We start from the raw sequence: 24,687 nt of genomic DNA, 5'->3' as shown, positions 1-24,687 counted from the left end.
ACTGAGTTCAGACATGCTGCTACTGAGGAGGAGGTAGAGAGAGACAGCACTGAGTTCAGACATGCTGCTACTGAGGAGGAGGTAGAGAGAGGACAGCACTGAGTTCAGACATGCTGCTACTGAGGAGGAGGTAGAGAGAGGACAGCACTGAGTCCAGAGTTGCTGCTACTGAGGAGGAGGTAGAGAGAGGACAGCACTGAGTCCAGACATGCTGCTACTGAGGAGGAGGTAGAGAGAGACAGCACTGAGTCCAGAGTTGCTGCTACTGAGGAGGAGGTAGAGAGAGACAGCACTGAGTCCAGACATGCTGCTACTGAGGAGGAGGTAGAGAGAGGACAGCACTGAGTCCAGACATGCTGCTACTGAGGAGGAGGTAGAGAGAGACAGCACTGAGTTCGGACATGCTGCTACTGAGGAGGAGGTAGAGAGAGACAGCACTGAGTTCAGACATGCTGTTACTGAGGAGGAGGTAGAGAGAGACAGCACTGAGTTCGGACATGCTGCTACTGAGGAGGAGGTAGAGAGAGAGAGCACTGAGTTCAGACATGCTGTTACTGAGGATGAGGTAGAGAGAGAGAGCACTGAGTTCAGACATGCTGTTACTGAGGAGGAGGTAGAGAGAGAGAGCACTGAGTTCAGAGATGCTGCTACTGAGGAGGAGGTAGAGAGAGAGAGCACTGAGTCCAGTGATGCTGCTACTGAGGAGGAGGTAGAGAGAGGACAGCACTGAGTCCAGAGTTGCTGCTACTGAGGAGGAGGTAGAGAGAGACAGCACTGAGTCCAGACATGCTGCTACTGAGGAGGAGGTAGAGAGAGACAGCACTGAGTCCAGACATGCTGCTACTGAGGAGGAGGTAGAGAGAGGACAGCACTGAGTCCAGACATGCTGTTACTGAGGAGGAGGTAGAGAGAGGACAGCACTGAGTCCAGACATGCTGTTACTGAGGAGGAGGTAGAGAGAGGACAGCACTGAGTCCAGAGTTGCTGCTACTGAGGAGGAGGTAGAGAGAGGACAGCACTGAGTCCAGAGTTGCTGCTACTGAGGAGGAGGTAGAGAGAGGACAGCACTGAGTCCAGACATGCTGCTACTGAGGAGGAGGTAGAGAGAGGACAGCACTGAGTCCAGACATGCTGCTACTGAGGAGGAGGTAGAGAGAGGACAGCACTGAGTCCAGACATGCTGCTACTGAGGAGGAGGTAGAGAGAGGACAGCACTGAGTCCAGACATGCTGCTACTGAGGAGGAGGTAGAGAGAGGACAGCACTGAGTCCAGACATGCTGTTACTGAGGAGGAGGTAGAGAGAGGACAGCACTGAGTTCAGACATGCTGTTACTGAGGAGGAGGTAGAGAGAGACAGCACTGAGTCCAGAGTTGCTGCTACTGAGGAGGAGGTAGAGAGAGACAGCACTGAGTTCGGACATGCTGCTACTGAGGAGGAGGTAGAGAGAGGACAGCACTGAGTCCAGACATGCTGCTACTGAGGAGGAGGTAGAGAGAGGACAGCACTGAGTCCAGACATGCTGCTACTGAGGAGGAGGTAGAGAGAGGACAGCACTGAGTCCAGACATGCTGTTACTGAGGAGGAGGTAGAGAGAGACAGCACTGAGTTCAGACATGCTGCTACTGAGGAGGAGGTAGAGAGAGGACAGCACTGAGTCCAGACATGCTGCTACTGAGGAGGAGGTAGAGAGAGACAGCACTGAGTTCAGACATGCTGCTACTGAGGAGGAGGTAGAGAGAGGACAGCACTGAGTCCAGACATGCTGCTACTGAGGAGGAGGTAGAGAGAGGACAGCACTGAGTCCAGAGTTGTTGCTACTGAGGAGGAGGTAGAGAGAGACAGCACTGAGTCCAGACATGCTGCTACTGAGGAGGAGGTAGAGAGAGACAGCACTGAGTCCAGACATGCTGCTACTGAGGAGGAGGTAGAGAGAGGACAGCACTGAGTCCAGACATGCTGCTACTGAGGAGGAGGTAGAGAGAGACAGCACTGAGTTCAGAGTTGCTGCTACTGAGGAGGAGGTAGAGAGAGACAGCACTGAGTCCAGACATGCTGCTACTGAGGAGGAGGTAGAGAGAGACAGCACTGAGTTCGGACATGCTGCTACTGAGGAGGAGGTAGAGAGAGACAGCACTGAGTTCAGACTTGCTGTTACTGAGGAGGAGGTAGAGAGAGACAGCACTGAGTTTGGACATGCTGCTACTGAGGAGGAGGTAGAGAGAGAGAGCACTGAGTTCAGACATGCTGTTACTGAGGATGAGGTAGAGAGAGAGAGCACTGAGTTCAGACATGCTGTTACTGAGGAGGAGGTAGAGAGAGAGAGCACTGAGTTCAGAGATGCTGCTACTGAGGAGGAGGTAGAGAGAGAGAGCACTGAGTCCAGTGATGCTGCTACTGAGGAGGAGGTAGAGAGAGACAGCACTGAGTCCAGACATGCTGCTACTGAGGGGAAAGTAAAGAGAGACAGCACTGAGTCCGGAGCTGCTGCTACTGAGGGGGAGGTAGAGAGCGACAGCACTGTGTAACTGCTGTATAAATAAACACAGGCCAATGGCAGTATCTGCATTGTTTAGAGTTAAAGGTCCTTTTGGATGATGGCTGAAAGTTAAAGCTCCTTTTGGGTGATGGCTGAGTGTTAAAGCTCCTTTTGGATGATGGCTGAGTGTTAAAGCTCCTTTTGGACGATGGCTGAAAGTTAAAGCTCCTTTGGATGAGGGCTGAGTGTTAAAGCTCCTTTTGGATGATGGCTGAGAGTTAAAGCTCCTTTTTGATGATGGCTGAGAGTTAAAGCTCCTTCTGGATGAGGTCTGAAAGTTAAAGCTCCTTTTGGATGATGGCTGAGTGTTAAAGCTCCTTTTGGATGATGGCTGAGAGTTAAAGCTCCTTCTTGATGAGGGCTGAGAGTTAAAGCTCCTTTTGGATGATGGCTGAGAGTTAAAGCTCCTTCTGGATGAGGGCTGAAAGTTAAAGCTCCTTTTGGATGAGGGCTGAGAGTTAAAGCTCCTTTTGGATGAGGGCTGAGTGTTAAAGCTCTTTTTGGATGATGGCTGAGAGTTAAAGCTCCTTCTGGATGAAGGCTGAGAGTTAAAGCTGCTTCTGGATGAGGTCTGAAAGTTAAAGCTCCTTTTGGATGAGGGCTGAGAGTTAAAGCTCCTTTTGGATGAGGGCTGAAAGTTAAAGCTCCTTCTGGATGAGAGCTGAGAGTTGAGGCTCATTTTGGATGAGGGCTGAGAGTTAAAGCTTCTTCTAAATGAGGACTGAGAGTTAAAGTTCCTTCTGGATGAGGGATGAGAGTTAAAGCTTCTTCTGGATGCAGACTGAGAGTTAAGGCTCCTTCTAGATGAGAGCTGAGAGAAAGCTACTTTTGGATGAGGGCTGAGAGTTAAAGCTACTTCTGGATGAGGGCTGAGATTTAAAGCTACTTCTGGATGAGGGCTGAGAGTTAAAGCTTCTTCTGGATGCAGACTGAGAGTTAAGGCCCCTTCTTGCTGCAGCAACAGGAAGTGTGAATTGTTATGTGGATTATAATTAATGGACATTTTGTAAGGGTTTGTCAACTTTTGGGAAATTACAAACATTAGAATCCTTTTTAAAACTCAAATATACTCCAAGTTTTCATTTCCTGCTGTGCAGGAAAATTCTCAGCAACAAAATAGTGATCACATTAAGATCCTACATTGTACTCTCATCCACTCTTGCATTTGAGATAGTGCCAGTTAACACATAATACAACTTCATAGGGCCTTTTCAGATACTTATCAATAGCATTGTCAGTTACAGTAATCCATTCTAAATGATAGCTTGTACCACATCCCCCTCTCAATACCATTTGATAATGTCTGTGTGTACTGAGTGTATCCTTATTATGTTGACCAAGGACTGAAATACAATAGTCTAACTCTTTCTCTGGTCATGGCAGTCTCTCACCCAGTTCCTTGGCTGGTCTGTGCTCAACACAGACACCTATGACAAGTGGAACAAGCTGGAGAACAGGAAGGACATCTTCCAGGACATGGTGCTGTACCACATCAAGTGCAGGACGGATGAGACCCAGAATGTATTGGTGGGTAAAGTAACAGTATTCATACACAGCAGATGAAAAGTGCATTTATAACGTGGGAAAAAAGCCTGTCATACTGGATATTAGGTAGTCAGTCAATAGTGGAACGCTAGTTACCATCTGTGAGATTTAGACTGAGAGCTATTTACTGAGAAATAACCAAGGTTTTCCAGGAAATTCAGAAATGGATTGATATAGTGCTATTTCATCCAAGGTGAACACTGATGGTGTGCTTTGCTTTTAGAATACCAGGGAGAGGTATGGAAAGGAACCACATGAGTGTGAGGAGGTGGAACTGGAAGCAATCCTGGTAAACAACTATTCTAACTAACATTTATTTTCTACTTGCCTCTTGTGTCGGCTGACTGGCTGGCTGGTTGAGTGACTGGCTGGCTGGCTGGCTGGTTGAGTGACTGGCTGACTGATTGGCTGGCTAGCTGCCTTGGTAGACCACATTATGCATTTTGTTTCCCTGTCTCCATACAGTCGGAAGTTCTTCCACCCTCTTCCAAGTCGGAGCTCTTTGAGTTTCACTTCTGTGACTTTGAGCACAGTCATCTAGACCTGGTCAAGTTAGGCATTAAGATGTACTATGAGTTGGGAGTGGTGGACAAGTTCCACGTCCCCCGTGAGGTGAGACATCACTGATGAAGAAGCATCTTGGCAAGAGACATGTGGCCCACACTATTGCCAAGTCATGTGTTCCATTTAGAGAACACATAAAGCAGTGTGTTATAAAGAAAGGCTACACAATTAAGGCTTAACAATTGCATGAGTAACATTTAATAACTACATCATGACAGTTTATGTTAATATAGATAATGATTATATACTCTCCTAATGTACAACATGTAATAACATAGTGTGCCAAAAACCATCTAGCTGTTGAGAGCTATCTGGTCTGTAACAATGCCTATCCTATATGTGTCTCTCAGACCCTCACCAGGTTCTGTTACTCCCTCAGTAAGGGCTACAGGCAGATCACCTACCACAACTGGAGTCATGGCTTCAACGTGGGCCAGACCATGTTCACTCTGCTCATGGTGAGTACCTCAAATGGCACCCTATTCCCTATATAGTGCACTACTTTTGACCAGAGCCCTATGAGCCCTGATCAAAATTAGTACACTATATAGGGAATAGGGCGCCCTTTGGGATGCATACATACTTATATTACACAAACCCTCAGGAATAAACACTTCACCTACAATACCTTGCACTGACACCATGGATGATACCATGACAGTTGATACATGTAATATATCTTCAAGCTGTGGTGGCCAGGTGATCTATCTTTACTGAACCCCTTACACTGATACCCTCCTCCCCTGTCATGTAATGAGTCCTCCAAGTGTGACCCTTCCTTTCTCTGCATTCTTCCTTCCTACAGTGGTGTAAAGTACTTAAGTAAAAATATTTTTAAATACTACCTAAGTCATTTTTTGGGGTATCTGTACTTTACTATTTATATTTTTGACTACTTTTATTTTTACTCCACTACATTCCTCAAGAAAATAATGTACTTTTTACTCCATACATTTTCCCTGACACCCAAAAGTACATTTTGAATGCTTAGCAGGACAGGACAATTCATGCACTTATCCCTGGTCATCCTGACTACCTCTGATCTGGCGGACTCACTAAACATACATGCTTCGTTTGTAAATTATGTCTGAGTGTTGGAGTGTGCCCCTGGCTATACGGAACAATTGTTTACTTAATATAAGGAATTTGAAATCATTAATACTTTTACTTTTGATACTTAAGTGTATTTAAAACCAAATACTTTTAAGTCTTTTTCTCAAGTTGTATTTTACTGGGTGACTTTCACTTTTACTTGAGTCATTTTCTATTAAGGTGTCTTTACTTTTACAAAAGTATGTCAATTGGGTACTTTTTCCACCGCTGCTTTCCTATAACCACAGTGAACTCTTCAGACGTACAGTAACATAACTCACAGAGGAAGGAGGAGCAGGGAGGGGGGTCAGGCTCATTATCAGCAGTCCTGCTCTGCGTGGCTATGTGGCTCAGCTCGGTCCAGGCTTTATTGCTTCTAATGAGGCCTCCAGAGCCAGCCATCTCCATAGGAGCAGGAGGGGAGAGGGGACTTAGTAAGAGGCCCATGTGTGGCTCCATATAGCCCCTGGTGGAAGCCCCATGAATCCTGGACCCTAACCTAATTTCCTGTATCATTAGACATGTGGCCAAACCTAACTTCCTGTATCATTAGACATGTGACCAAACCTAACTTCCTGTATTATTGCATTAGACAGGTGACCTGAAGCGTTATTACACAGAGCTAGAGACCATGGCCATGGTAACAGCCGGGTTATGCCACGATGTCGACCACAGAGGCACCAATAACCTCTACCAGATGAAGTAAGGGGATGACGGGTTTACATTTTTTTTGTTTTCTTTCAAATACTTTGACTGTTTGATTTGAGCCTGTCTAAAGTACCAAAAGGGCAGGGTACACGCCAGGTAAGCTCAATCAATCATAGCTTATGTGTTTGAAGGTAAACAAAGACTATTATAACCCAGATATGCTGCCAACAGTGATACCTGGAAAGTTGTAGAAACATCAACAGAGAAAGCAATGACTCATTACTTACCAATGGCTAATCTATTTTTTTCCTCTCCCTCCTGTGTTTGTCAGGTCTGGAAACCCTCTCGCAAAGCTCCACGGCTCCTCCATCCTGGAGAGACACCATCTGGAGACTGGGAAGACCCTGCTGAGAGACCCTGTGAGTGAGGTTGCTTCCCAAATGGCACCCTATACCCTACATAGTCACCATGGGCTGAAATTGGCCTGTGGGTGGTTTTATTTAGCCCCCCCAAAAAAGTTTTCTGAGCAATAAATTAAATAAAAATAATAATACTTTTCTGACATGGAAAAACACCAGGACATCAGCTCCAAGTGATTATAATTTTGGAAATCTGTTCCCAAGTATTACAACGCATAATATAGAGATCTACACTGAGTATACAAAACATTAAGAACACCTGCTCTTTCCATGACATAGTCTGACCAGGTGAATCCAGGTGAAAGCTATTATCCCTTATTGATGTCACTTGTTAAATCTACTTCAATCATTGTAGATGAAGGGGAGGAGACAGGTTAAAGAAGGATGTTTAAGCCTTGAGTCAATTGAAACATGGATTGTGTCTGTGTGCCATTCAGAGGGTGAATGGGAAAGACAAATGTAATTGTCTTTGAACGGGGTATGGTAGTAGGCGCACCGGTTTGTGTCAAGAACTGCAACGCTGCAACGCTAAATTGAGACTGTTCTGTGGGCAAAAGGGGGTGCAATTCAATATTAGGAAGATGTTCCTAATGTTTGATGTACTCAGTGTATGTGATCGTATATAAATGTAAGCAAGGTTTGAAATGATTATGTTTTAGTAAAATATGACATCTGTTTGGGCTTCTTGCAGTCAATTTTCAGTCTACAATTATTTGTAATTATGTTCCGGCCCCCGGACCATGCCCTCGGCCAAATGTAGTTGATGATCCCTGCTCTAGAAGTTCTGACCTGAGAGGGGTTGGTTTCTCCCTTGGAGAAGTCATACTGTGAATGATGCAGTTCTGATGGCACAGAAAGTGCCTGGGAGAATCTGCCCACCAGCAATCCTATAATTAGGCAACCTTTCAATGTTCACATTATCACCAACCATGAACTGTGGCAGGCAGCAGTTTCACACGTTCGTTATTTGTTAATCATACATTTGATTTACTATACATCTTTGTTCGTATTTGCGGATTCAACAGTACATGTTAAATATGAATATGTTATCACATTCAAATATATCTATGTTGATATCTGTTTATCTGTTTCAGGCCTTAAATATTTATCAGAATCTCAGTCGTGCTCAGCACGAGCATGTCATTCATCTGATGGACATCGCCATCATCGCCACTGACCTCGCTCTCTACTTCAAGTGAGTAGCTACTGTCCAACTGTTGTAGAGTGCCTTCAGAAAGTATTCACACCCCTTGACATTTTACACATTTCGTTGTTACAGCCTGAATTTAAAATGGAGGAAGCCTGTACAGAATAAAATATATTCCAAAATATGCATCCTGTTTGCAAAAAGGCACAAAATCAATACTGCAGAAAATGTGGCAAAGAAATTAACTTTATGTTTGGGTTCAATCTATCACAACACATCACTGAGTACTACTCTCCATATTTTCAAGCATGGTGGTGGCTGCATCATGTTATGGATATGCTTGTCATTGGCAGGTACTGGGAAGTTTTTCAGGGTAAAAAAAATTATGTAATGGATCTGAGTACAGGCAAAATCCTAGAGGAAAAATACAGTGCCTTGCAAAAGTATCCATCCCCCTTGGCGTTTTTCCTATTTTGTTGCATAATTTAAATGGATTTCTATTTGGATTTCATGTAAAAAAAAAAAATCTGAAACTTTAAACATCCCACGGAGCACCATTTTATCTATTATAAAAAAAAATGGGAAAAATATGCCAAACCTGCCAAGAGAGGGCCGCCCACCAAACTCACGGACCCAGGCAAGGAGGGCTTTAATCAGAGAGGCAACAAAGAGACCAAAGATAACCCTGAAGAAGCTGTAAAGCTCCACAGCGGAGATTAGAGTATTTGTCCATAGGACCACTTTAAGCCGTACACTCCACAGAGCTGGGCGTTACAGAAGAGTGGGCAGAAAAAAAGCCATTGCTTAAAGAAAAAATTAACAAACACGTTTGGTGTTCGCCAAAAGGCATGAGGTAGACTGCCCAAACATAAGGAAGAAGGTATTCTGGTCAGATGAGACTAAAATTGAGCTTTTTGGCCATCAAAGAAAATGCTATGTCTGGCGCAAACCCAACACCTCTCATCATCCCAAGAACACCATCCCCATGCTGTGGGGATGTTTTTCATCAGCAGGGACTGGGAAACTGGTCAGAATTGAAGGAATGATGGATGGCGCTAAATACAGGGAAATTCTTGAGGAAAGCTGTTTCAGTCATCCAGAGATTTGAGACTGGGACGGAGGTTCACCTTCCAGCAGGACAATCCCAGTGGCTAGATGTGTCAAGCTTATAGAGACATACCCCAAGAGACTTGAAGCTGTAATTGCTGCAAAAGGTAGCTCTACAAAGTATTGACTTTGGGGGGGTGAATAGTTATGCACGTTCAAGTTTTCTTTTTTTTTTGTCTTATTTCTTGTTTGTTTCACAACAACCAGCTTGACAGAGCTAGAACATTTTTGAAAAGAATAATGAGGAAATATTGCACAATCCAGGTGTGTAAAGGTCTTAGAGATTTACCCAGAAAGACTCACAGCTGTAATCACTGTCAAAGGTGTTCCTAACATGTTTTGACTCAGCGGGGTTAATACTTATCTAATTAAGATACAGTAGTGTTTTATTTTTCATACATGAAGACAAATATATGTATCTTCTACTTTGACAGAGTATTTTAAATGTTAATCCCACTGTAACAATAAAAAGTGAAGAAATCCAAGGGGTGTTAATACTTATGAAAAGGCACATGAGTACATGAGAGCATAGAGATTGTGAGTGATTGTTTTAAATGTATGTAGTTCTGGGTTTGAGCTGTTCTTAACTATTAATGTTCTGTATTACAGTTGAAGTCAGAAGTTTACATTCACCTTAGCCAAATACGTTGAAACTCAGTTTTTCACAATTCCTGACATTATCTGTCTTAGGTCAGTTAGGATCACCCCTTTATTTTAAGAATGTGAAATGTCAGAATAATAGTAGAGAGAATTATTTACTTGTATTTCTTTCATCACATTCCCAGTGGATCTGCAGTTTACATACACTCAATTAGTCGTTGGTAGCATTGCCTTTAAATTGTTTAACTTGGGTCAAACATTTCGGGTAGCCTTCCACAAGCTTCCCACAATAAATTGGGTGAATTTTGACCCATTCCTCCTGACAGAGCTGGTGTAACTGAGTCTGGTTTGTAGGCCTCCTTGCTCGCACACACTTTTTCAGTTCTGTAGACACATTTTTTGTAGAATTGAGGTCAGGGCTTTGTGATGGCCACTCCAATACCTTGACTTTGTTGTCCTTAAGCCATTTTGCCACAACATTGGAAGTATGCTTGGGGTCATTGTTCATTTGGAAGACCCATTTGCGACCAAGCTTTAACTTCCTGACTGATGTCTTGAGATATTGCTTCAATATATACACATAATTTTCTGTCCTCATGATGCCATCTATTTTGTGAAGTGCACCAGTCCCTCCTGCAGCAAAGCACCCCCACAACATGATGCTGCCACCCCATGCTCCACTGTTGGGATGGTGTTCTTCGGCTTGCAAGCCTCCCCCTTTTTCCTCCAAACATAGCGATGGTCATTATGGCCAAACAGTTCTGTTTTTGTTTCATCAGACCAGAGGACATTTCTCCAAAAAGTATGATCTTTGTCCCCATGTGCAGTTGCAAACCGTAGTCTGGGTTTTTTATGCCGGTTTTGGAGCAGTGGCTTCTTCCTTGCTGAGCGGCCTTTCAGGTTATGTCGATATAGGACTCGTTTTACTGTGGATATAGATACTTTGGTACCTTTTTCCTCCAGCATCTTCACAAGGTCCTTTGCTGTTTTTCTGGGATTGATTTGCACTTTTCGCACCAAAGTACGTTCATCTCTAGGAGACAGAACGTGTCTCCTTCCTGAGCAGTATGATGGCTGCGTGGTCCCACGGTGTTAATACTTGCGTACTATTGTTTGTACAGATGAACGTGTTACATTCAGGCGTTTGGAAATTGCTCCCAAGGATGAACCAGACTTGTGGAGGTCTACAATTTTTTTTCTGAGGTCTTGGCTGATTTCTTTTCCTTTTCCCATGATGTCAAGCGAAGAGGCACTGAGTTTGAAGGTAGGCCTTGAAATACATCCACAGGTACACCTCCAACTGACTCAAATGATGTCAATTAGCCTATCAGAAGCTTCTAAAGCCATGACATCATTTTCTGGAATTTTCCAAACTGTTTAAAGGCACAGTCAACTTAGTGTATTTAAACTTCTGACCCACTGGAATTGTGATACAGTGAATTATAAGTGAAATAATCTGTCTGTAAACAATTGTTGGGAAAATTACTTGTGTCATGCACAAAGTAGATGTCCTAACCGACTTGCCAAAACTATAGTTTGTTAACAAGATATTTGTGGAGTGGTTGAAAAACGAGTTTTAATGACTCCAACCTAAGTGTATGTAAACTTCCGACTTCAACTGTATGTAATGTTTCATGTTTTGTGTAGACCCCAGGAAAAGTAGCTGCTGCTTTCGCAACAGCTAATGGGGATCCTAATAAAATACCAATCCCAAATACCAAATGGCACCCTATTCCCTACATTGTGCACTACTTGTGATCAGCCTGGTCAAAAGTAGTGCGCTATATAGGGAATAGTGCGCCATGTGGGAAGCATACTGTGTCACGGTAACTGAGGATGATTTCCTCCTGTCTGTAGGAAAAGAACCATGTTCCAGAAGATTGTGGACCAATCGAAGACCTACGAGACCTGGGATGAGTGGACCAAGTACATGACGCAGCAGACCACTCGCAAGGAGATAGTCATGTAGGTGAATTCCATAGGAGAGTTGTAGGTCTAGGCATATGAGGGTAGTAATTGCCCTGTGGAGGAAACTATCGAGGTCTTTGTAAGATTTCACTTTTCAAACGTAACAGGGCAGAAACTAAGACAAAACTTAGAAAAGACAGGACAGGCACTAAGGCAAAACTAAGACAAGACAGGACAGACACTAAGACAAAACTAAGACAAGACAGGACAGACACTAAGACAAATATAATCTATGGAGGTCTTTACAGGTCCAAGACTATATTAGACTTCAACACAATCCGCAAAAAAAGATGGGTTCACTAAGGTGTGGAGAAAATAATTATACTTCGGTCACAACTGATTTTCTGGCTGACTTTCGAACGACCTGGCCTTAATGGCCATGTACTCTTATAATCTCCACCGGGCACAGCCAGAAGAGGACTGGCCACCCCTCAGAGCCTGGTTCCTCTCAAGGATTCTTCCTAAATTCATGCCTTTCTAGGGAGTTTTTCCTATTCACCGTGCTTCTACATCTGCGTTGCTTGCTCTTTGGGGGTTTTGTCACTTTGTGACATCTGCTGATGTAAAAAGGGTTTTATAAATAAATGTGATTGATTTGATTGATACTCACACTCTATCTGTCCTCTACATACATAGGGCTATGATGATGACGGCCTGCGATCTGTCTGCTATTGCCAAACCATGGGACATCCAGAGCAAGGTAACACAGATGTTTGAAGAATTAAGTTGTGCTGCTTTTCTCATAATGACACAGCATCTTAGAACATGTGGCTTTCAGCAGTCCACATTGAAAACAGAAAAGGATGTGAGAGGAATAGCAATTAGTATGGAATACCATTTTTATAATGGCATTTTTCTTGTAAGCTCTGGATTGCATCAGAAGCAGACCTTTCATACTACAGTGTCTACTAAATCGTAATAGAATATTTCCGTTGAGGCAAGCGAGCACAAACTCACATCAGTGCAAATATACTCTTGTTGCTATGGACATCATCATTCTGTAAGTTTCATAATGTTAGTATGTGAGTGTTGTGTGTGTGACCATTCCTGTGTGGGCCTGCAGGTGGCGCTGTCTGTGGCTGCAGAGTTCTGGGAGCAGGGTGACCTGGAGAGGACTGTACTGGAACAGCAGCCTATTGTAAGAATGGGAGACTGGAGGAGGAGGAGAAAGAAAAAGAGATAGAGAGGGGGAAAGAGGGTGAGAGAGGGAGAGGGGGGAGAGGGTGAGAGAGAGGGAGAGAGAAAAAAAGAGAGCGCAAGAGAGAGAGGGGGAGAGAGCAAGAGAGAGGGGGAGAGAGAGAGAAAGGGAGGGAGACAGAGAGAGTGAGAGAGATGGAGATAGAGAGAAAGAGAGAGAGAGAAAGGGAGAGAGGGAGAGTAAGGGAGAGTTCCCATAGGGCATGTGATGATGTTTATTATGTAGCGTGGTGATTCAGATGTGGTCACTATTGCCGAGTCAACTGACACACCATTTTACCCAGCAAGATCCCTCGGAGTATAACAGCATTTGTGTCAGAACGGGAAAATGTAGTTTAGGTTCATTCGATTGCTTTAGCTGGAGTCAAGCAGAGCCAAGTTTTAGTACATTCGTTCTACTAATCCCATGACCCCCCCCCCCCCCCCCCCCCCAGCCCATGATGGACAGGACTAAATCAGCTGATCTTCCCAAGATGCAGTGTGGTTTCATCGATTTTGTCTGTGCTTTTGTGTACAAGGTGAGTCCTTGCGTCTCTATCATAAATAAATAACTAGTAGTTGGCACTGGATACCAAGTAACTTAGATCTAGCTAGGATTTTGAAATTACACTTTCCACCTCCTCGCCATCTCCCCCCACCTCCTCTAGGAGTTCTCCCGTTTCCATGTGGAGATCACTCCCATGCTGGACCGGCTGCTGAACAACAGGAAGGAGTGGAATGCTCTGAAGGAGATACACGAAGCTAAGCTGGCTGCTCTGGAGGAGGCCAAGACAGCCAAGGAGGAGGTAGCTGTTGCAGCCACCGCAGCCAAGCAGGGTAATGCACATTAAGAAATATTCCACACTTCCTCTTTAGACATATATTTCTTTAACCTTTATTTAACTAGGCAAGTCAGTTAAGAACAAATTCTTATTTACAATGACGGCCTACCCTGGCCAAACCCGGACGATGCTGGGCCAATTGTGCGCGGCCCTATGGGACTCCCAATCACGGCCAGTTGTGATACAGCCTGGAATCAAACCAAGGTCTGTAGTGACACCTCTAGCACTGAGCTGCAGTGACTTAGACCGATGCGCCACTCGGGATACATGGTGGAAACTACACTGAACTTAAATATAAATATAACATGCAACAATTTAAAAGATTTTACTGAGTTACAGTTCATATAAGAAAATCAGTCAATTGAAATAAATCCAGTATACCCTCATCTATGGATTTCACATGACTAGGAATACACATATGCATATGTTAGTCACAGATACCTTAAAAAAAGGGTTGATCAGGTTGTTGATTGTGGCCTGTGGAATGTTGTCCCACTCCTCTTCAATGGCTGTGTGAAGTTTATTGATATTGGAAGGGAACTTGAACACACTGTCATACACATTGATCCGGAGCATCCTAAACATGCTCAATGGGTGACATGTCTGATGAGTATGCAGGCCAACTGGGACGTTTTCAGCTACTAGGAATTGTGTACAGATCCTTGCGGCATGAGGCTGTGCATTATCATGCTGAAACATGAGATGATGGCGACGGATGAATGGCACGACAATGGTCCTCAGGATCTCGTCACGGGTATCTCTGTGCATTCAAATTGGCATCAATAAATTGCAATTGTGTTCTTTGTCCGTAGCTTATGCCTACCCATACCATAACCCCACCGCCACCATAGGCACTCTGTTCACAAAATTGACATCAGCAAACCTTCTCTGTGTGCCAGTGGCCATCGAAGGTGAGCATTTGTCAAGTGAAGTTGGTTACGACGCTGAACTGCAGTCAGGTCAAAACCCTGGTGAGGACGACGAGCACGCAGATGAGCTTACCTGAGACAGTTTCTGACAGTTTGTGCAGAAATTCTTCAGTTGTGCAAACCCACACTTTCATCAGTTGGCCGGGTGGCTGGTCTCAGACGATCCTGCAGGTGAAGCAGTCGGATGTGGAGGTCCTGGGCTGGCCTGGTTACAAGTGGTCTGCGGTTGTGAAGCCGGTTGGAGGCGGCTTATGGTAGAGACATGAACATTCAATTATCTGGCAACAGCTCTGGTGGACATTCCTGCAGTCAGCATGCCAATTGCACGCTCCCTCAAAATATGAGACATCTGTGGCACATTGTGATGTGTGACAAAACTGCACATTTTAGAGTGGCCTTTTATTGTGTAATGATCATGCTGTATAATCAGCTTCTTGATATGCCACACTTGTCAGGTGGATGGATTATCTTGGAAAAGGATAAATGCTCACTAACAGGGATGTAAACAAATTTGAGCAAAACATTTTAGAGAAATAAGCTTTTTGTGCTTATGGAACATTTCTGGGATCTTTACATGTTGCTTTTATATAGAGGAAAACACTGCAGACTGACATAAACTTGGACTGTCTCTATTTGAAACAATGTATAGTTTAAGCTCTGGGGCTCATTCAACTTTATAAATGTGAGATAAGGATCTATACTCATAAAGTGTCTCAGAGTAGTAGTGCTGATCTAGGATCAGTTTTCCATTTTAGATCATAATTAATACGATTATATAGACAGGGAGGACCTGATCCTAGATCAGCACGTCTATTCTGGTACGCTTTGTGAATATGGACCCTGTACTCTAACCCTGTGTTGTTCCCTCTCTCACACAGCGAGTGCAGCTGAAGCAGCCCCCCAGTCAAAGACCTGTGTTGTCAACTAGACTAGAGAGATCCCAGTCCTGGACCAAAGTATCTGCACCAAGACAGGAGTTTTACGTCCCTGTACCCGATATCGGTCTATTAGAGCTGGTTAGCATTAGCCTAGCGTAGCCTTACAGTATTCTGAACTTGAGCCGGTTAGCATTAACTTAGTATACCCTTACAGTATACATAACTAGAGTGGGTTAGCATTAACTTATTATAGCCTTACAGTATACTGAACAAGAGCCAGTTAGCATTAGTTTAGCGAAGACTTACAGTATACATAACTAGTACCAAATAGCATTAGCTTAGCATTACAGTTTACATAACTAGAGCTGGTTAGCATTAGCTTAGCATAGCCTTACAGTATACTGCACTGTGCTATACATTGACCTATATATGGTACCAAGCCAGAGGATCCACAGGATGAAGCAGCTCATGGGCAAATTCAAACACAGCCTATTCCTGTGCAATGAATGTAAATATTTAGGTATTTTATTGGAATTTACCATGTACTTACACACTCGTTAATTTGGCAATGTGAATTTGACTTCCTTAGAAATACGGAATTCAGTTAGCAAAAAAAGGTTGGGTATCATTTCCATAGGCTAAACATACACTCTATTCTGAAAGTATTCAGACCCCTTGACTTTTTCCACATGTTGTTATGTTACAGCCTTATTCTAAAATGTATAAAATTACATGTTTTCCTAATTAATCTACACACAATAATCTATAATGCAAAAACAGGCTTTTAGAAATAAAAAACAGAAATACTTTATTTACATAAGTATTCAGACCCTTTGCTCTGAGACTCAAAATTGAGCTCAGGTGCATCCTGTTTCCATTGATCATCCTTGACATGTTTCTACAAATTGATTGGAGTCCACCTGTGGTAAATTCAATTGATTGTACATGATTTGGAAAGGCACACACCTGCCTATATAGGGTCCTACAGTTGACAGTGCATGTCAACTGTGGGACCAAAACCAAACCATAAGGTCGAAGGAATTGTCTGTAGAGCTCCGAGACAGGATTGTGTCGAGGCACAGATCTGTGGAAGGGTACCAAAAATGTCTACAGCATTGAAGGTCCCCAAGAACACAGTGGCCTCCAACATTCTTAAATGGAAGAAGTTTGGAACCACCAAGACTCTTCCTAGAGCTGGCCGCCAGGCCAAACTGAGCAATTGGGGGAGAAGGGCCTTGGTCAGGGAGGTGACCAAGAACCCAATGGTCACTCTGACAGAGCTCCAGAGTTCCTCTGTGGAGATGGGAGAACCTTCCAGAAGGACAACCATCTCTGCAGCACTCCACAAATCAGGACTTTATGGTAGAGTGGCCAGACGGAAGCCACTCCTCAGTAAAAGGCACATGACAACACGCTTGGAGTTTGCCAAAAGGCACATTAAGACTGTCAGACCACTCTATTTGGGACAAGTCTCTGAATGTCATTGAGTGGCCCAGCCAGAGCCCGGACTTGAACCCGATCAAACATCTCTGGAGAGACCTGAAAATAGCTGTGCAGCGACACTTCTCATCCAACCTGACAGAGCTTGAGAGGATCTGTAGAGAAGAATGGGAGAAACTCCCCAAATACAGGTGTGCCAAGCTTGTAGCGTCATACCAAAGAAGACTCGAGGCTGTAATCACTGCCAAAGGTGCTTCAATAAAGTACTGAGTAAAGGGTCTGAATACTTATGTAAATGTTATATTTCAGTTTTTAAATATAATACATTTGTAAAAATGTTTAAAAAAAAGAAAGTTTTTGCTTTGTCATTATAGGTTATTGTAAGTAGATTGATGAGGGAAAAAAATCATTTTATCCATTTTAGAATAAGGCTGTAATGTAACAAAATGTGGAAAAAGTCAAGGGGTCTGAATACTTTCTGAATGCACTGTATATGTACAGTAGTAGCCTATCCTTGAATTCAGCAGTGTATCCCTATATTTAAATTGATATAGATGTGTATCCTATGCTACCCTATCCTATTGTCATTAATAATGTAAATAAACCAGTAATTCAACTCTGCATTGCTCCCTCACTGCAGAATTAAGTCCACAGCATCAGCATCACCCTCATGATATAGTGAGTGTTACAGTGTGTGTACAAGGTGTGTGTGTGTGTTAACTATCCCACTGGGGTCATACATAACAGTCTTACAAAACACAGAAAGATGCCCGACCTAATTGAGCGCGGCGAATGAGAACTGATTGGCAGAGTGAATCAGAGGGGGCGGGCTTTCCTTTACTGTAGCGAAGAGCCGTGCGTCACCACTACACAACACAGTAGGTGACATAGGTAAGCACTGTGCTGAGCACCGCACAGACCTGGCTGCCTCTTTGTCTCTCTGTTTAACCAATAGGGGAGTGCTGCAGTCAGGGTTGGCCCTATAGGGCTGTGGTGCTCAGTGAGGCTCCTACTGTCTCGTAGCCGCATAGAGGCTGAGGCTGCAGGGGGATCCGAGACAGCCAGTTAGAGAGCGTCACACTGACATGAATCACAGGCAGGCTGAGTGGAAAATTAGCCAGTGGCTCCTTAAGAGACACCATTAATGGGGAAGTCTTAATCAGTCAGTGCGTCCGTCCATTAGGCTAGCTAGATACGTCCCGTTAGCAAGGATAACTGAGGACACATACACTGTATACTAAGCGACCCCCCCCACCCCTCCCAAACCACTGCATCAAATCAACAAATTATAGAATCATACCAAATATGCTTGTGTCAGATGTGATGTTTCTCTTTGTAGAAAGCAGTGGGAAAAGGTTGATATTGCTTTGCTGTGTAAGCCTTTCAATAGAGAAATCCCCTTTTCTTGCTTTCATGTGTTGTCATTACTGATTACTGTCGGTCAGAATGTGCAGCCTAGTATGGAGCCCTGCTACAAAGTCAGGCACTGCATGTATACGTTCTGAATATGCGCCACAGAAAGATTAAGATATTAAACTAGTTGAACTACTGATGTTGTGTGTTGTCTCATTCTTGTGGTGTACTGTAACACCACATCATAGTGCCACAGCGAAAGTTGACCTCCTTCGCTCCATGTACACCGTCTCAAACATTGACACATCAATGAATGCACAACTCATGTAATGTCATGTCCAAACCTTGACGTTGTTCATTAGGATTTTATTTTTGGGAGGCAAATCAATGAATATGTACTTTTTACAGTATATGAGGAAAATTTCTACAGTTTAATAATGTAAACAATCTCTGAAGAGAAATGTATTCAGTTAAAAAGGAAGCCATAGTCTATTTACATGAATTAAAATATAATTTATAACATCAGATAATTTCCCCTATAGATAAATGTATCTATGAAACTAGATTTTAACAATTCAAAAATACTGAAATGCATTTTGTCTCTAAATTCTCAACACATAGGAAATCACACAAAACAGAAAAAGACATCCAAACTAAGTGGCATATAAATAAAAAGAATGAACGCAAAGTACAACAAACATATGTAAAAAATATAAAATCTTACTAGTATTTACCATTTACCAAAAACTAAGTTAAAAAATGATTTTGATAGTCATTAGATGTAAATAGAACAAAATGAACTAGAAATAAAAAATAAAAACACAAAACAAACAATGTATGCCCTTTTCTGTCTGTTTTTCTTCCACCAAAGACCAACACACAGCTAGCTAGATTGTGACAGTTTGCAGCACCCGAAGTAACCATTTACATCACGTTCCCATCTGTCTGCCTAAGATACAAAAAAACATCGATACACACGACTAGTAGTAGTGCAGACATAATCATTTACATCCAGAATACAGTGATCCGTGGTGATTCAATGGCCTATATAGGACCAGTATAGCAAGCACTTTCTGTCCATAGGGCTTTTTATTAACGTGGTGGGGAGTTTAAAGATACAATATTTTCCAATTAAATTAAATGTGAAAACTTAAATATGTACACTACATGACCAAAAGTATGTGGACACCTACTCATCAAACATCTCATTCCAATATCATGGGTATTAATATGAAGTTGGTCCCCCCTTTGCTGCTATAACTGCCTCCACTCTTCTGGGAATGCTTTCCACTAGATGTTGGGACTTGCTTCCATTCAGCCACAAGAGCATTAGTGAGGTTGGGCACTGATGTTGGGTGATTAGGCCTGGCTCACATACGGCGTTCCAATTCATCCTAAAGGTGTTCGATGGGGTTGAGGTCAGGACTCTGTACAAGCCAGTAAAGTTCCTCCACACTGATCTCAACAAACCATTTCTATCCAGACTTTGCTTTGTACACGGGGGCATTGTCATGCTGAAACAGGAAAGGGCCTTCCCCAAACTGTTGCCACAAAGTTGGAAGCACAGAATCGTCTATAATATCATTGTATGCTGTAGCGTTAAGCTTTCCCTTCACTGGAACTAAGGGTTCTAGCCAGAACCATGAAAAACAGCCCCAGACCATTATTCCTCCGCCACCAAACTGTTGGCACTATGCATTGGGGCATCCGCCAAACCCAGATTTGTCCGTCGCTGCTTAGCATTGCGTATCTTAGACTTGTGTGCGGCTGCTCGGCCATGGAAACCCATTTCATGAAGCTCCCGACAAATAGTCAGCTATTATTGTGCTGACGTTGCTTCCAGAGGCAGTTTGGAACTTGGTAGTGAGTGTTGCAACCGAGGACAGACAATTTTGGCGCGCTACGCGCTTCAGCACTCGGATGTCCCGTTCTGTAAGCTTGTGTGGCCTCCCACTTTGTGGCTGAGCCATTGTTGGTCCTAGACGTTTCCACTTCACAATAACAGCACTTACAGTTGACCGGGGCAGATCTAGCAGGGCAGAAATTTGACGAACTGACTTGTTGGAAAGATGGCATCCTATGATGGTGCCACATTGAAAGTAACTGAGCTCTTCAGTAAGGCCATTCTACTGCCAATGTTTGTCTATGGATATCGCATGGCTGTGTGCTTGATTTTATACACCTGTCAGCAACGGGTGCGGCTGAAATAGCCGAATCTACTAAATTGAAGGATTGTCCACATACTTTTGTATATATCGTGTATTTGTGTGGGCAATGTAGCTGGATTATGACATTTAGAAATCAACCTGACGAGGCACTCCAAATAAAATTTCAAGCCAACATCAAATATAGTTTTTGGTCAATTTGCCTCAAGTTTATTTCTTGCTATTTCCTGAAATGAAGATTGGAAAGAAAGTATTGCATTCTGTTCTGATGAGGGTTCCCTTTGGAAGGAGTTCAATTTGGATCATCTCTCAATCAAACAAATCCTAGACGGATAGCAGGCTAGTTGTTGAAATGTGTCGAAGTGCTCTGAAACACTGAGGAAAATGGTCAACATCAAAGTTTTCAATAAGAAAGTATATAATCATCTAAAATATCTACACAAACACAAATATATATTCATATGTATATACAGTACATTCCGAAAGTATTCAGAACTTCCCTTTTTTCCACATTTTGTTATGTTACAGCCTTATTCTAAAATTAATTAAATAGCTTTTCTTCCTCATCAATCTACACACAATACCCCATAATGACAAAGCAAAAACAGTTTGACATTTTAGCACAATTTAAAAAAATAAAGAATATTACATTTACATAAGTATTCAGACCTTTTAATCAGCACCTTGTTGAAAAACCTTTGGCAGCGATTACAGCCTCGAGTCTTGGGCATGACGCTTCAAGCTTGGCACACCTGTATTTTGGGAGTTTCTCCAATTCTTCTATGCAGATCCTCTCAAGCTCTTTCAGGTTGGATGGGGAGCGTTGCTGCACAGCTATTTTCAGGTCTCTCCAGAGATGTTTGATCGGGTTCGAGTCGGGGCTCTGGCTGGGCCACCCAGGACATTCAGAGACTTGTCCCAAAGCCACTCCTGCGTTGTCTTGGCTGTGTGCTTAGTGTTGTTGTCCTGTTGGAAGGGGAACCTTTTCCCCCGCTATGGAGCAGGTTTTCATCAAGGATCTCTCTGTGCTTTGCTCTGTTCATATTTCCCTCGACTAGTCTACCAGCCCATGCCGTTGAAAAACATCCCCACAGCATAAGGCTGCCACCACCATGCTTCACCGTAGGGATGGTGCCAGGTTTTCTTCAGACGTGACGCTTGGCATTCAGGCCAAAGAGTCCAATCTTGGTTTCATCAGACCAGACAATCTTGTTTCTCATGATCTGAGAGTCATTTAGGTGCCTTTTGGTCAACTCCAAGCGGGCTGTCATGTGCCTTTTACCGAGGAGTGGCTTCCATCTGGCCACTCTACCATGAAGGCCTGATTGGTGGAGTGCTGCAGAGATGGTTGTCCTTCTGGAAAGTTATCCTATTTCCACAGAGGAACTCTGGAGCTCTGTCAGAGTAACCATCGGGTTCTTGGTCACCTCCTTGAACAAGGCCCTTCTCCACCGATTGCTCAGTTTGGCCTGGCGGCCAGCTCTAGGAAGAGTCTTGGTGGTTCCAAACTTCTTCCATTTAAGAATGACGGAGGCCACTGTGTTCTTGGGGACCTTCGATGCTGTAGACATTTTTTGGTACCCTTCCCCAGATCTGTGCCTCGACACAATCCTGTCTCGGTGCTCTATGGACAATTCCTTCGACCTCATGACATGGTTTTTGCTCTGACATGCACTGTCAACTGTGGGACCTTATATAGACAGGCATGTGGCTTTCCAAATCATGTCCAATCAATTGAATTTACCACAGGTGGACTCTAATCAAGTTGTAGAAACATCTCAAGGATGATCAATGGAAACAGGATGCACCTGAGCTCAATTTCGAGTCTCATAGCAAAGGGTCTGAATACTTAGGTAAATAAAATAAAAATTATTTCTGAAGTAATTATGGGGTATTGTGTGTAGATTGGTGAGGATGTTTTATTTATTTAATCCATTTTGGAATAAGGCTTTAATGTAACAAAATGTGGAAAAAGGGAAGGGGTCTGAATACTTTCTGAATGCACTGTACCTTTTATAATATGGCTGTATGTATTGAACATTTTTGAATTACTTCAGTAATGAATAAAACACATTGGATTTGAAAGGAGCTAGAGCAGTAATAACAGTGATAGATTTAGCTGTTCCCTATTGTTTTAAGGCTCTCTTCGTGAGAATTGGCTGTTTGCTGTCTTTCAGTTCTACTGATGGAAGCACACTGCTGGCATCAAGTATTCCCAAAATACAAAAGGGGCTAAACGCACATGGACTGCTTTCTTTCCCCCTCTCCAAAATGAGTTTTACATGTTCACAAGTTACCAATTATTAAGTGTCCAGTGAAATTCAAAATGTTGAACAACCTGTGTCCCAACAGCATGTGTTACTAATAGATAGAGTTCCCTTGTGAACAGTTGTGAACAGATATTTCACTATTTGGGGCTTTTTTCATGTTCTAACGCTTTGATACATTACTTTTTGGATGTCAACAATTACTGACCACATTATTATTATTTGTCAATTTACAGGATCTGTTTTCAAGGATTGCCCCTGTCATATTTTAACAACCAACCACTGAAATAATAACAACCAACCACTGAAATAACTCCTTCCATTTCCTGTCATATTTTAACAACCAACCACTGAAATAACTCCTTCCATTTCCTCTCATATTTTAACAACCAACCACTGAAATAACTCCTTCCATTTCCTGTCATATTTTAACAACCAACCACTGAAATAACTCCTTCCATTTCCTGTCATATTTTAACAACCAACCACTGAAATAACTCCTTCCAATCTCATAGATATATGTATTGCATCTCAATTGCGTTAAAAAAAAGAAAAATCATCAAAAATATTTTGTAATTAAAAAAAAGAAATCAAACCTTAGCATATCTAAAGGGATAACTTTATACAACAGTGCTTGCCTTGAGTCAAGTCATTTCAGCATAAATGACTCCCTGTATTGTTCAACCTTGCATCTTTAAACAGTTTATCCTTGCCAGTCTGATTTGCGATCGTGACCCACCACCTTTATAATGCACGCTGTATAGACACAACGACACATTTCATGTTTACACTAGACATAGTGCTATATACACATATTATATCATATATACACATATTCTATCATATATACACATATTATATCATATATATTGTATTGTGTAAACCTGCACATTCTCTCACTGTTTAGTAGTATACATACTAAGCACAAATATTCTTTCAGCTTTTCTTCTATTGATTAGTAAGGGTTTTTTCAGATGACAACTCATTTCTCAATCAGTATGTATAGCACTAAATTGTCATAAAAAAAATTCAGTACACCTTCTAGGGTAAGCCAAGAAGGCATATCCTGATAGGATACTCTCTAACACGGAATAAGGCGTCTTTGTACTTAGTGTGCGCTCTAATAAAGTGGAAGGAGAATTCAGTGATGTAAACATTCAGCTTCATGTGGTAAAGAGGAGGAGATGAGATAAATGTGGGGTAGAGAGAGACAGGGATAAAACCTTAGAAAAAAGGAAAGGGGGTTTGCCAAGGCTGGGGCAGCGCGAGGCCCCATGCCCACACACAGAAAGGCTGCACAGTATTGAGGGACCGGAGGACAGGGGGACCTGGTCCTTTAAGAAAACAAGAAAAAGAGGGGGAGAGAAGAGGTCTTCAGTCTCCCAGCACACCAGAGGGCCATGGGTCCCCCTGGGATCCCCAGCGATGGCAGCGCTCACCCAAACACGAGACACAGACAGACGACTCACTCAGGTACACATTGGATATACGGTCGAGACTGGCTCTAACAACTGACACACAATCTATTTTGAGTTTTTTGCCACGAGGTGAGAAGTGGGAGATTTAGCGGGAAAACCAAGCTGACCTCCTTCACCTATCAGAGAGCTTGGGAGAAGTAAACAAGTGTTTCAGAGTAGAAGGAAGATAGAGAGTAAAAAGTGGGGGAGAGAACCCGAGAAGAAGAGGGAAGGAAAGGGAAGAGGGAAGGAGAGGGAATAGGGATAGAGGGAAGGAGAAGAGGGAAGTAGAGGGAAGAGGGAAAGAGAGGGATGGAGAGGGAAAGAGACTGAAAGAGAGGGAAGAGGGAATGAGAGGAAAGAGGGAAAGAGACGGAAAGAGAGGGAAGAGGGAAGGAGAGGGAAGAGGGAAGGAGAGGGAATGAGAGGGAAGAGGGAAGGAGAGGGAAGGAGAAAAGAGGGAAAGAGAGGGAAGAAGAGGGAAAGAGAGGGAAGGAGAGGGAAGAGGGAAGGAGAGGGAAGAGGGAAGGAGAGGGAAGAGGGAAGGAGAGG

General features: G+C 43.1%; 1 protein-coding gene across 1 annotated transcript in view; it reads left to right on the top strand.

Annotated features, from left to right (window-relative positions):
* The window catches only part of LOC120062088 (rod cGMP-specific 3',5'-cyclic phosphodiesterase subunit alpha-like), a 30,654-nt gene extending 15,151 nt beyond the window's left edge, over nucleotides 1-15,503 (top strand). The window contains exons 10-22 of the mRNA XM_039011896.1: nucleotides 3,922-4,065; nucleotides 4,307-4,372; nucleotides 4,549-4,695; nucleotides 4,998-5,105; nucleotides 6,332-6,441; nucleotides 6,719-6,806; nucleotides 7,901-8,001; nucleotides 11,518-11,625; nucleotides 12,265-12,328; nucleotides 12,692-12,766; nucleotides 13,260-13,343; nucleotides 13,473-13,641; nucleotides 15,454-15,503. Of these exons, the coding sequence (XP_038867824.1) occupies nucleotides 3,922-4,065; nucleotides 4,307-4,372; nucleotides 4,549-4,695; nucleotides 4,998-5,105; nucleotides 6,332-6,441; nucleotides 6,719-6,806; nucleotides 7,901-8,001; nucleotides 11,518-11,625; nucleotides 12,265-12,328; nucleotides 12,692-12,766; nucleotides 13,260-13,343; nucleotides 13,473-13,641; nucleotides 15,454-15,503 (1,314 nt within the window). The remainder of the gene's footprint in view (nucleotides 1-3,921; nucleotides 4,066-4,306; nucleotides 4,373-4,548; nucleotides 4,696-4,997; nucleotides 5,106-6,331; nucleotides 6,442-6,718; nucleotides 6,807-7,900; nucleotides 8,002-11,517; nucleotides 11,626-12,264; nucleotides 12,329-12,691; nucleotides 12,767-13,259; nucleotides 13,344-13,472; nucleotides 13,642-15,453) is intronic.
* The last annotated feature ends 9,184 nt before the right edge of the window (nucleotides 15,504-24,687 follow it).

This window comes from Salvelinus namaycush, chromosome 17, assembly GCF_016432855.1.
Source record: "Salvelinus namaycush isolate Seneca chromosome 17, SaNama_1.0, whole genome shotgun sequence".
Lineage (NCBI taxonomy): Eukaryota > Metazoa > Chordata > Actinopteri > Salmoniformes > Salmonidae > Salvelinus > Salvelinus namaycush.
Note: the sequence above shows the minus strand (reverse complement) of the source record. Positions and strands in the feature narration are given on the sequence as shown.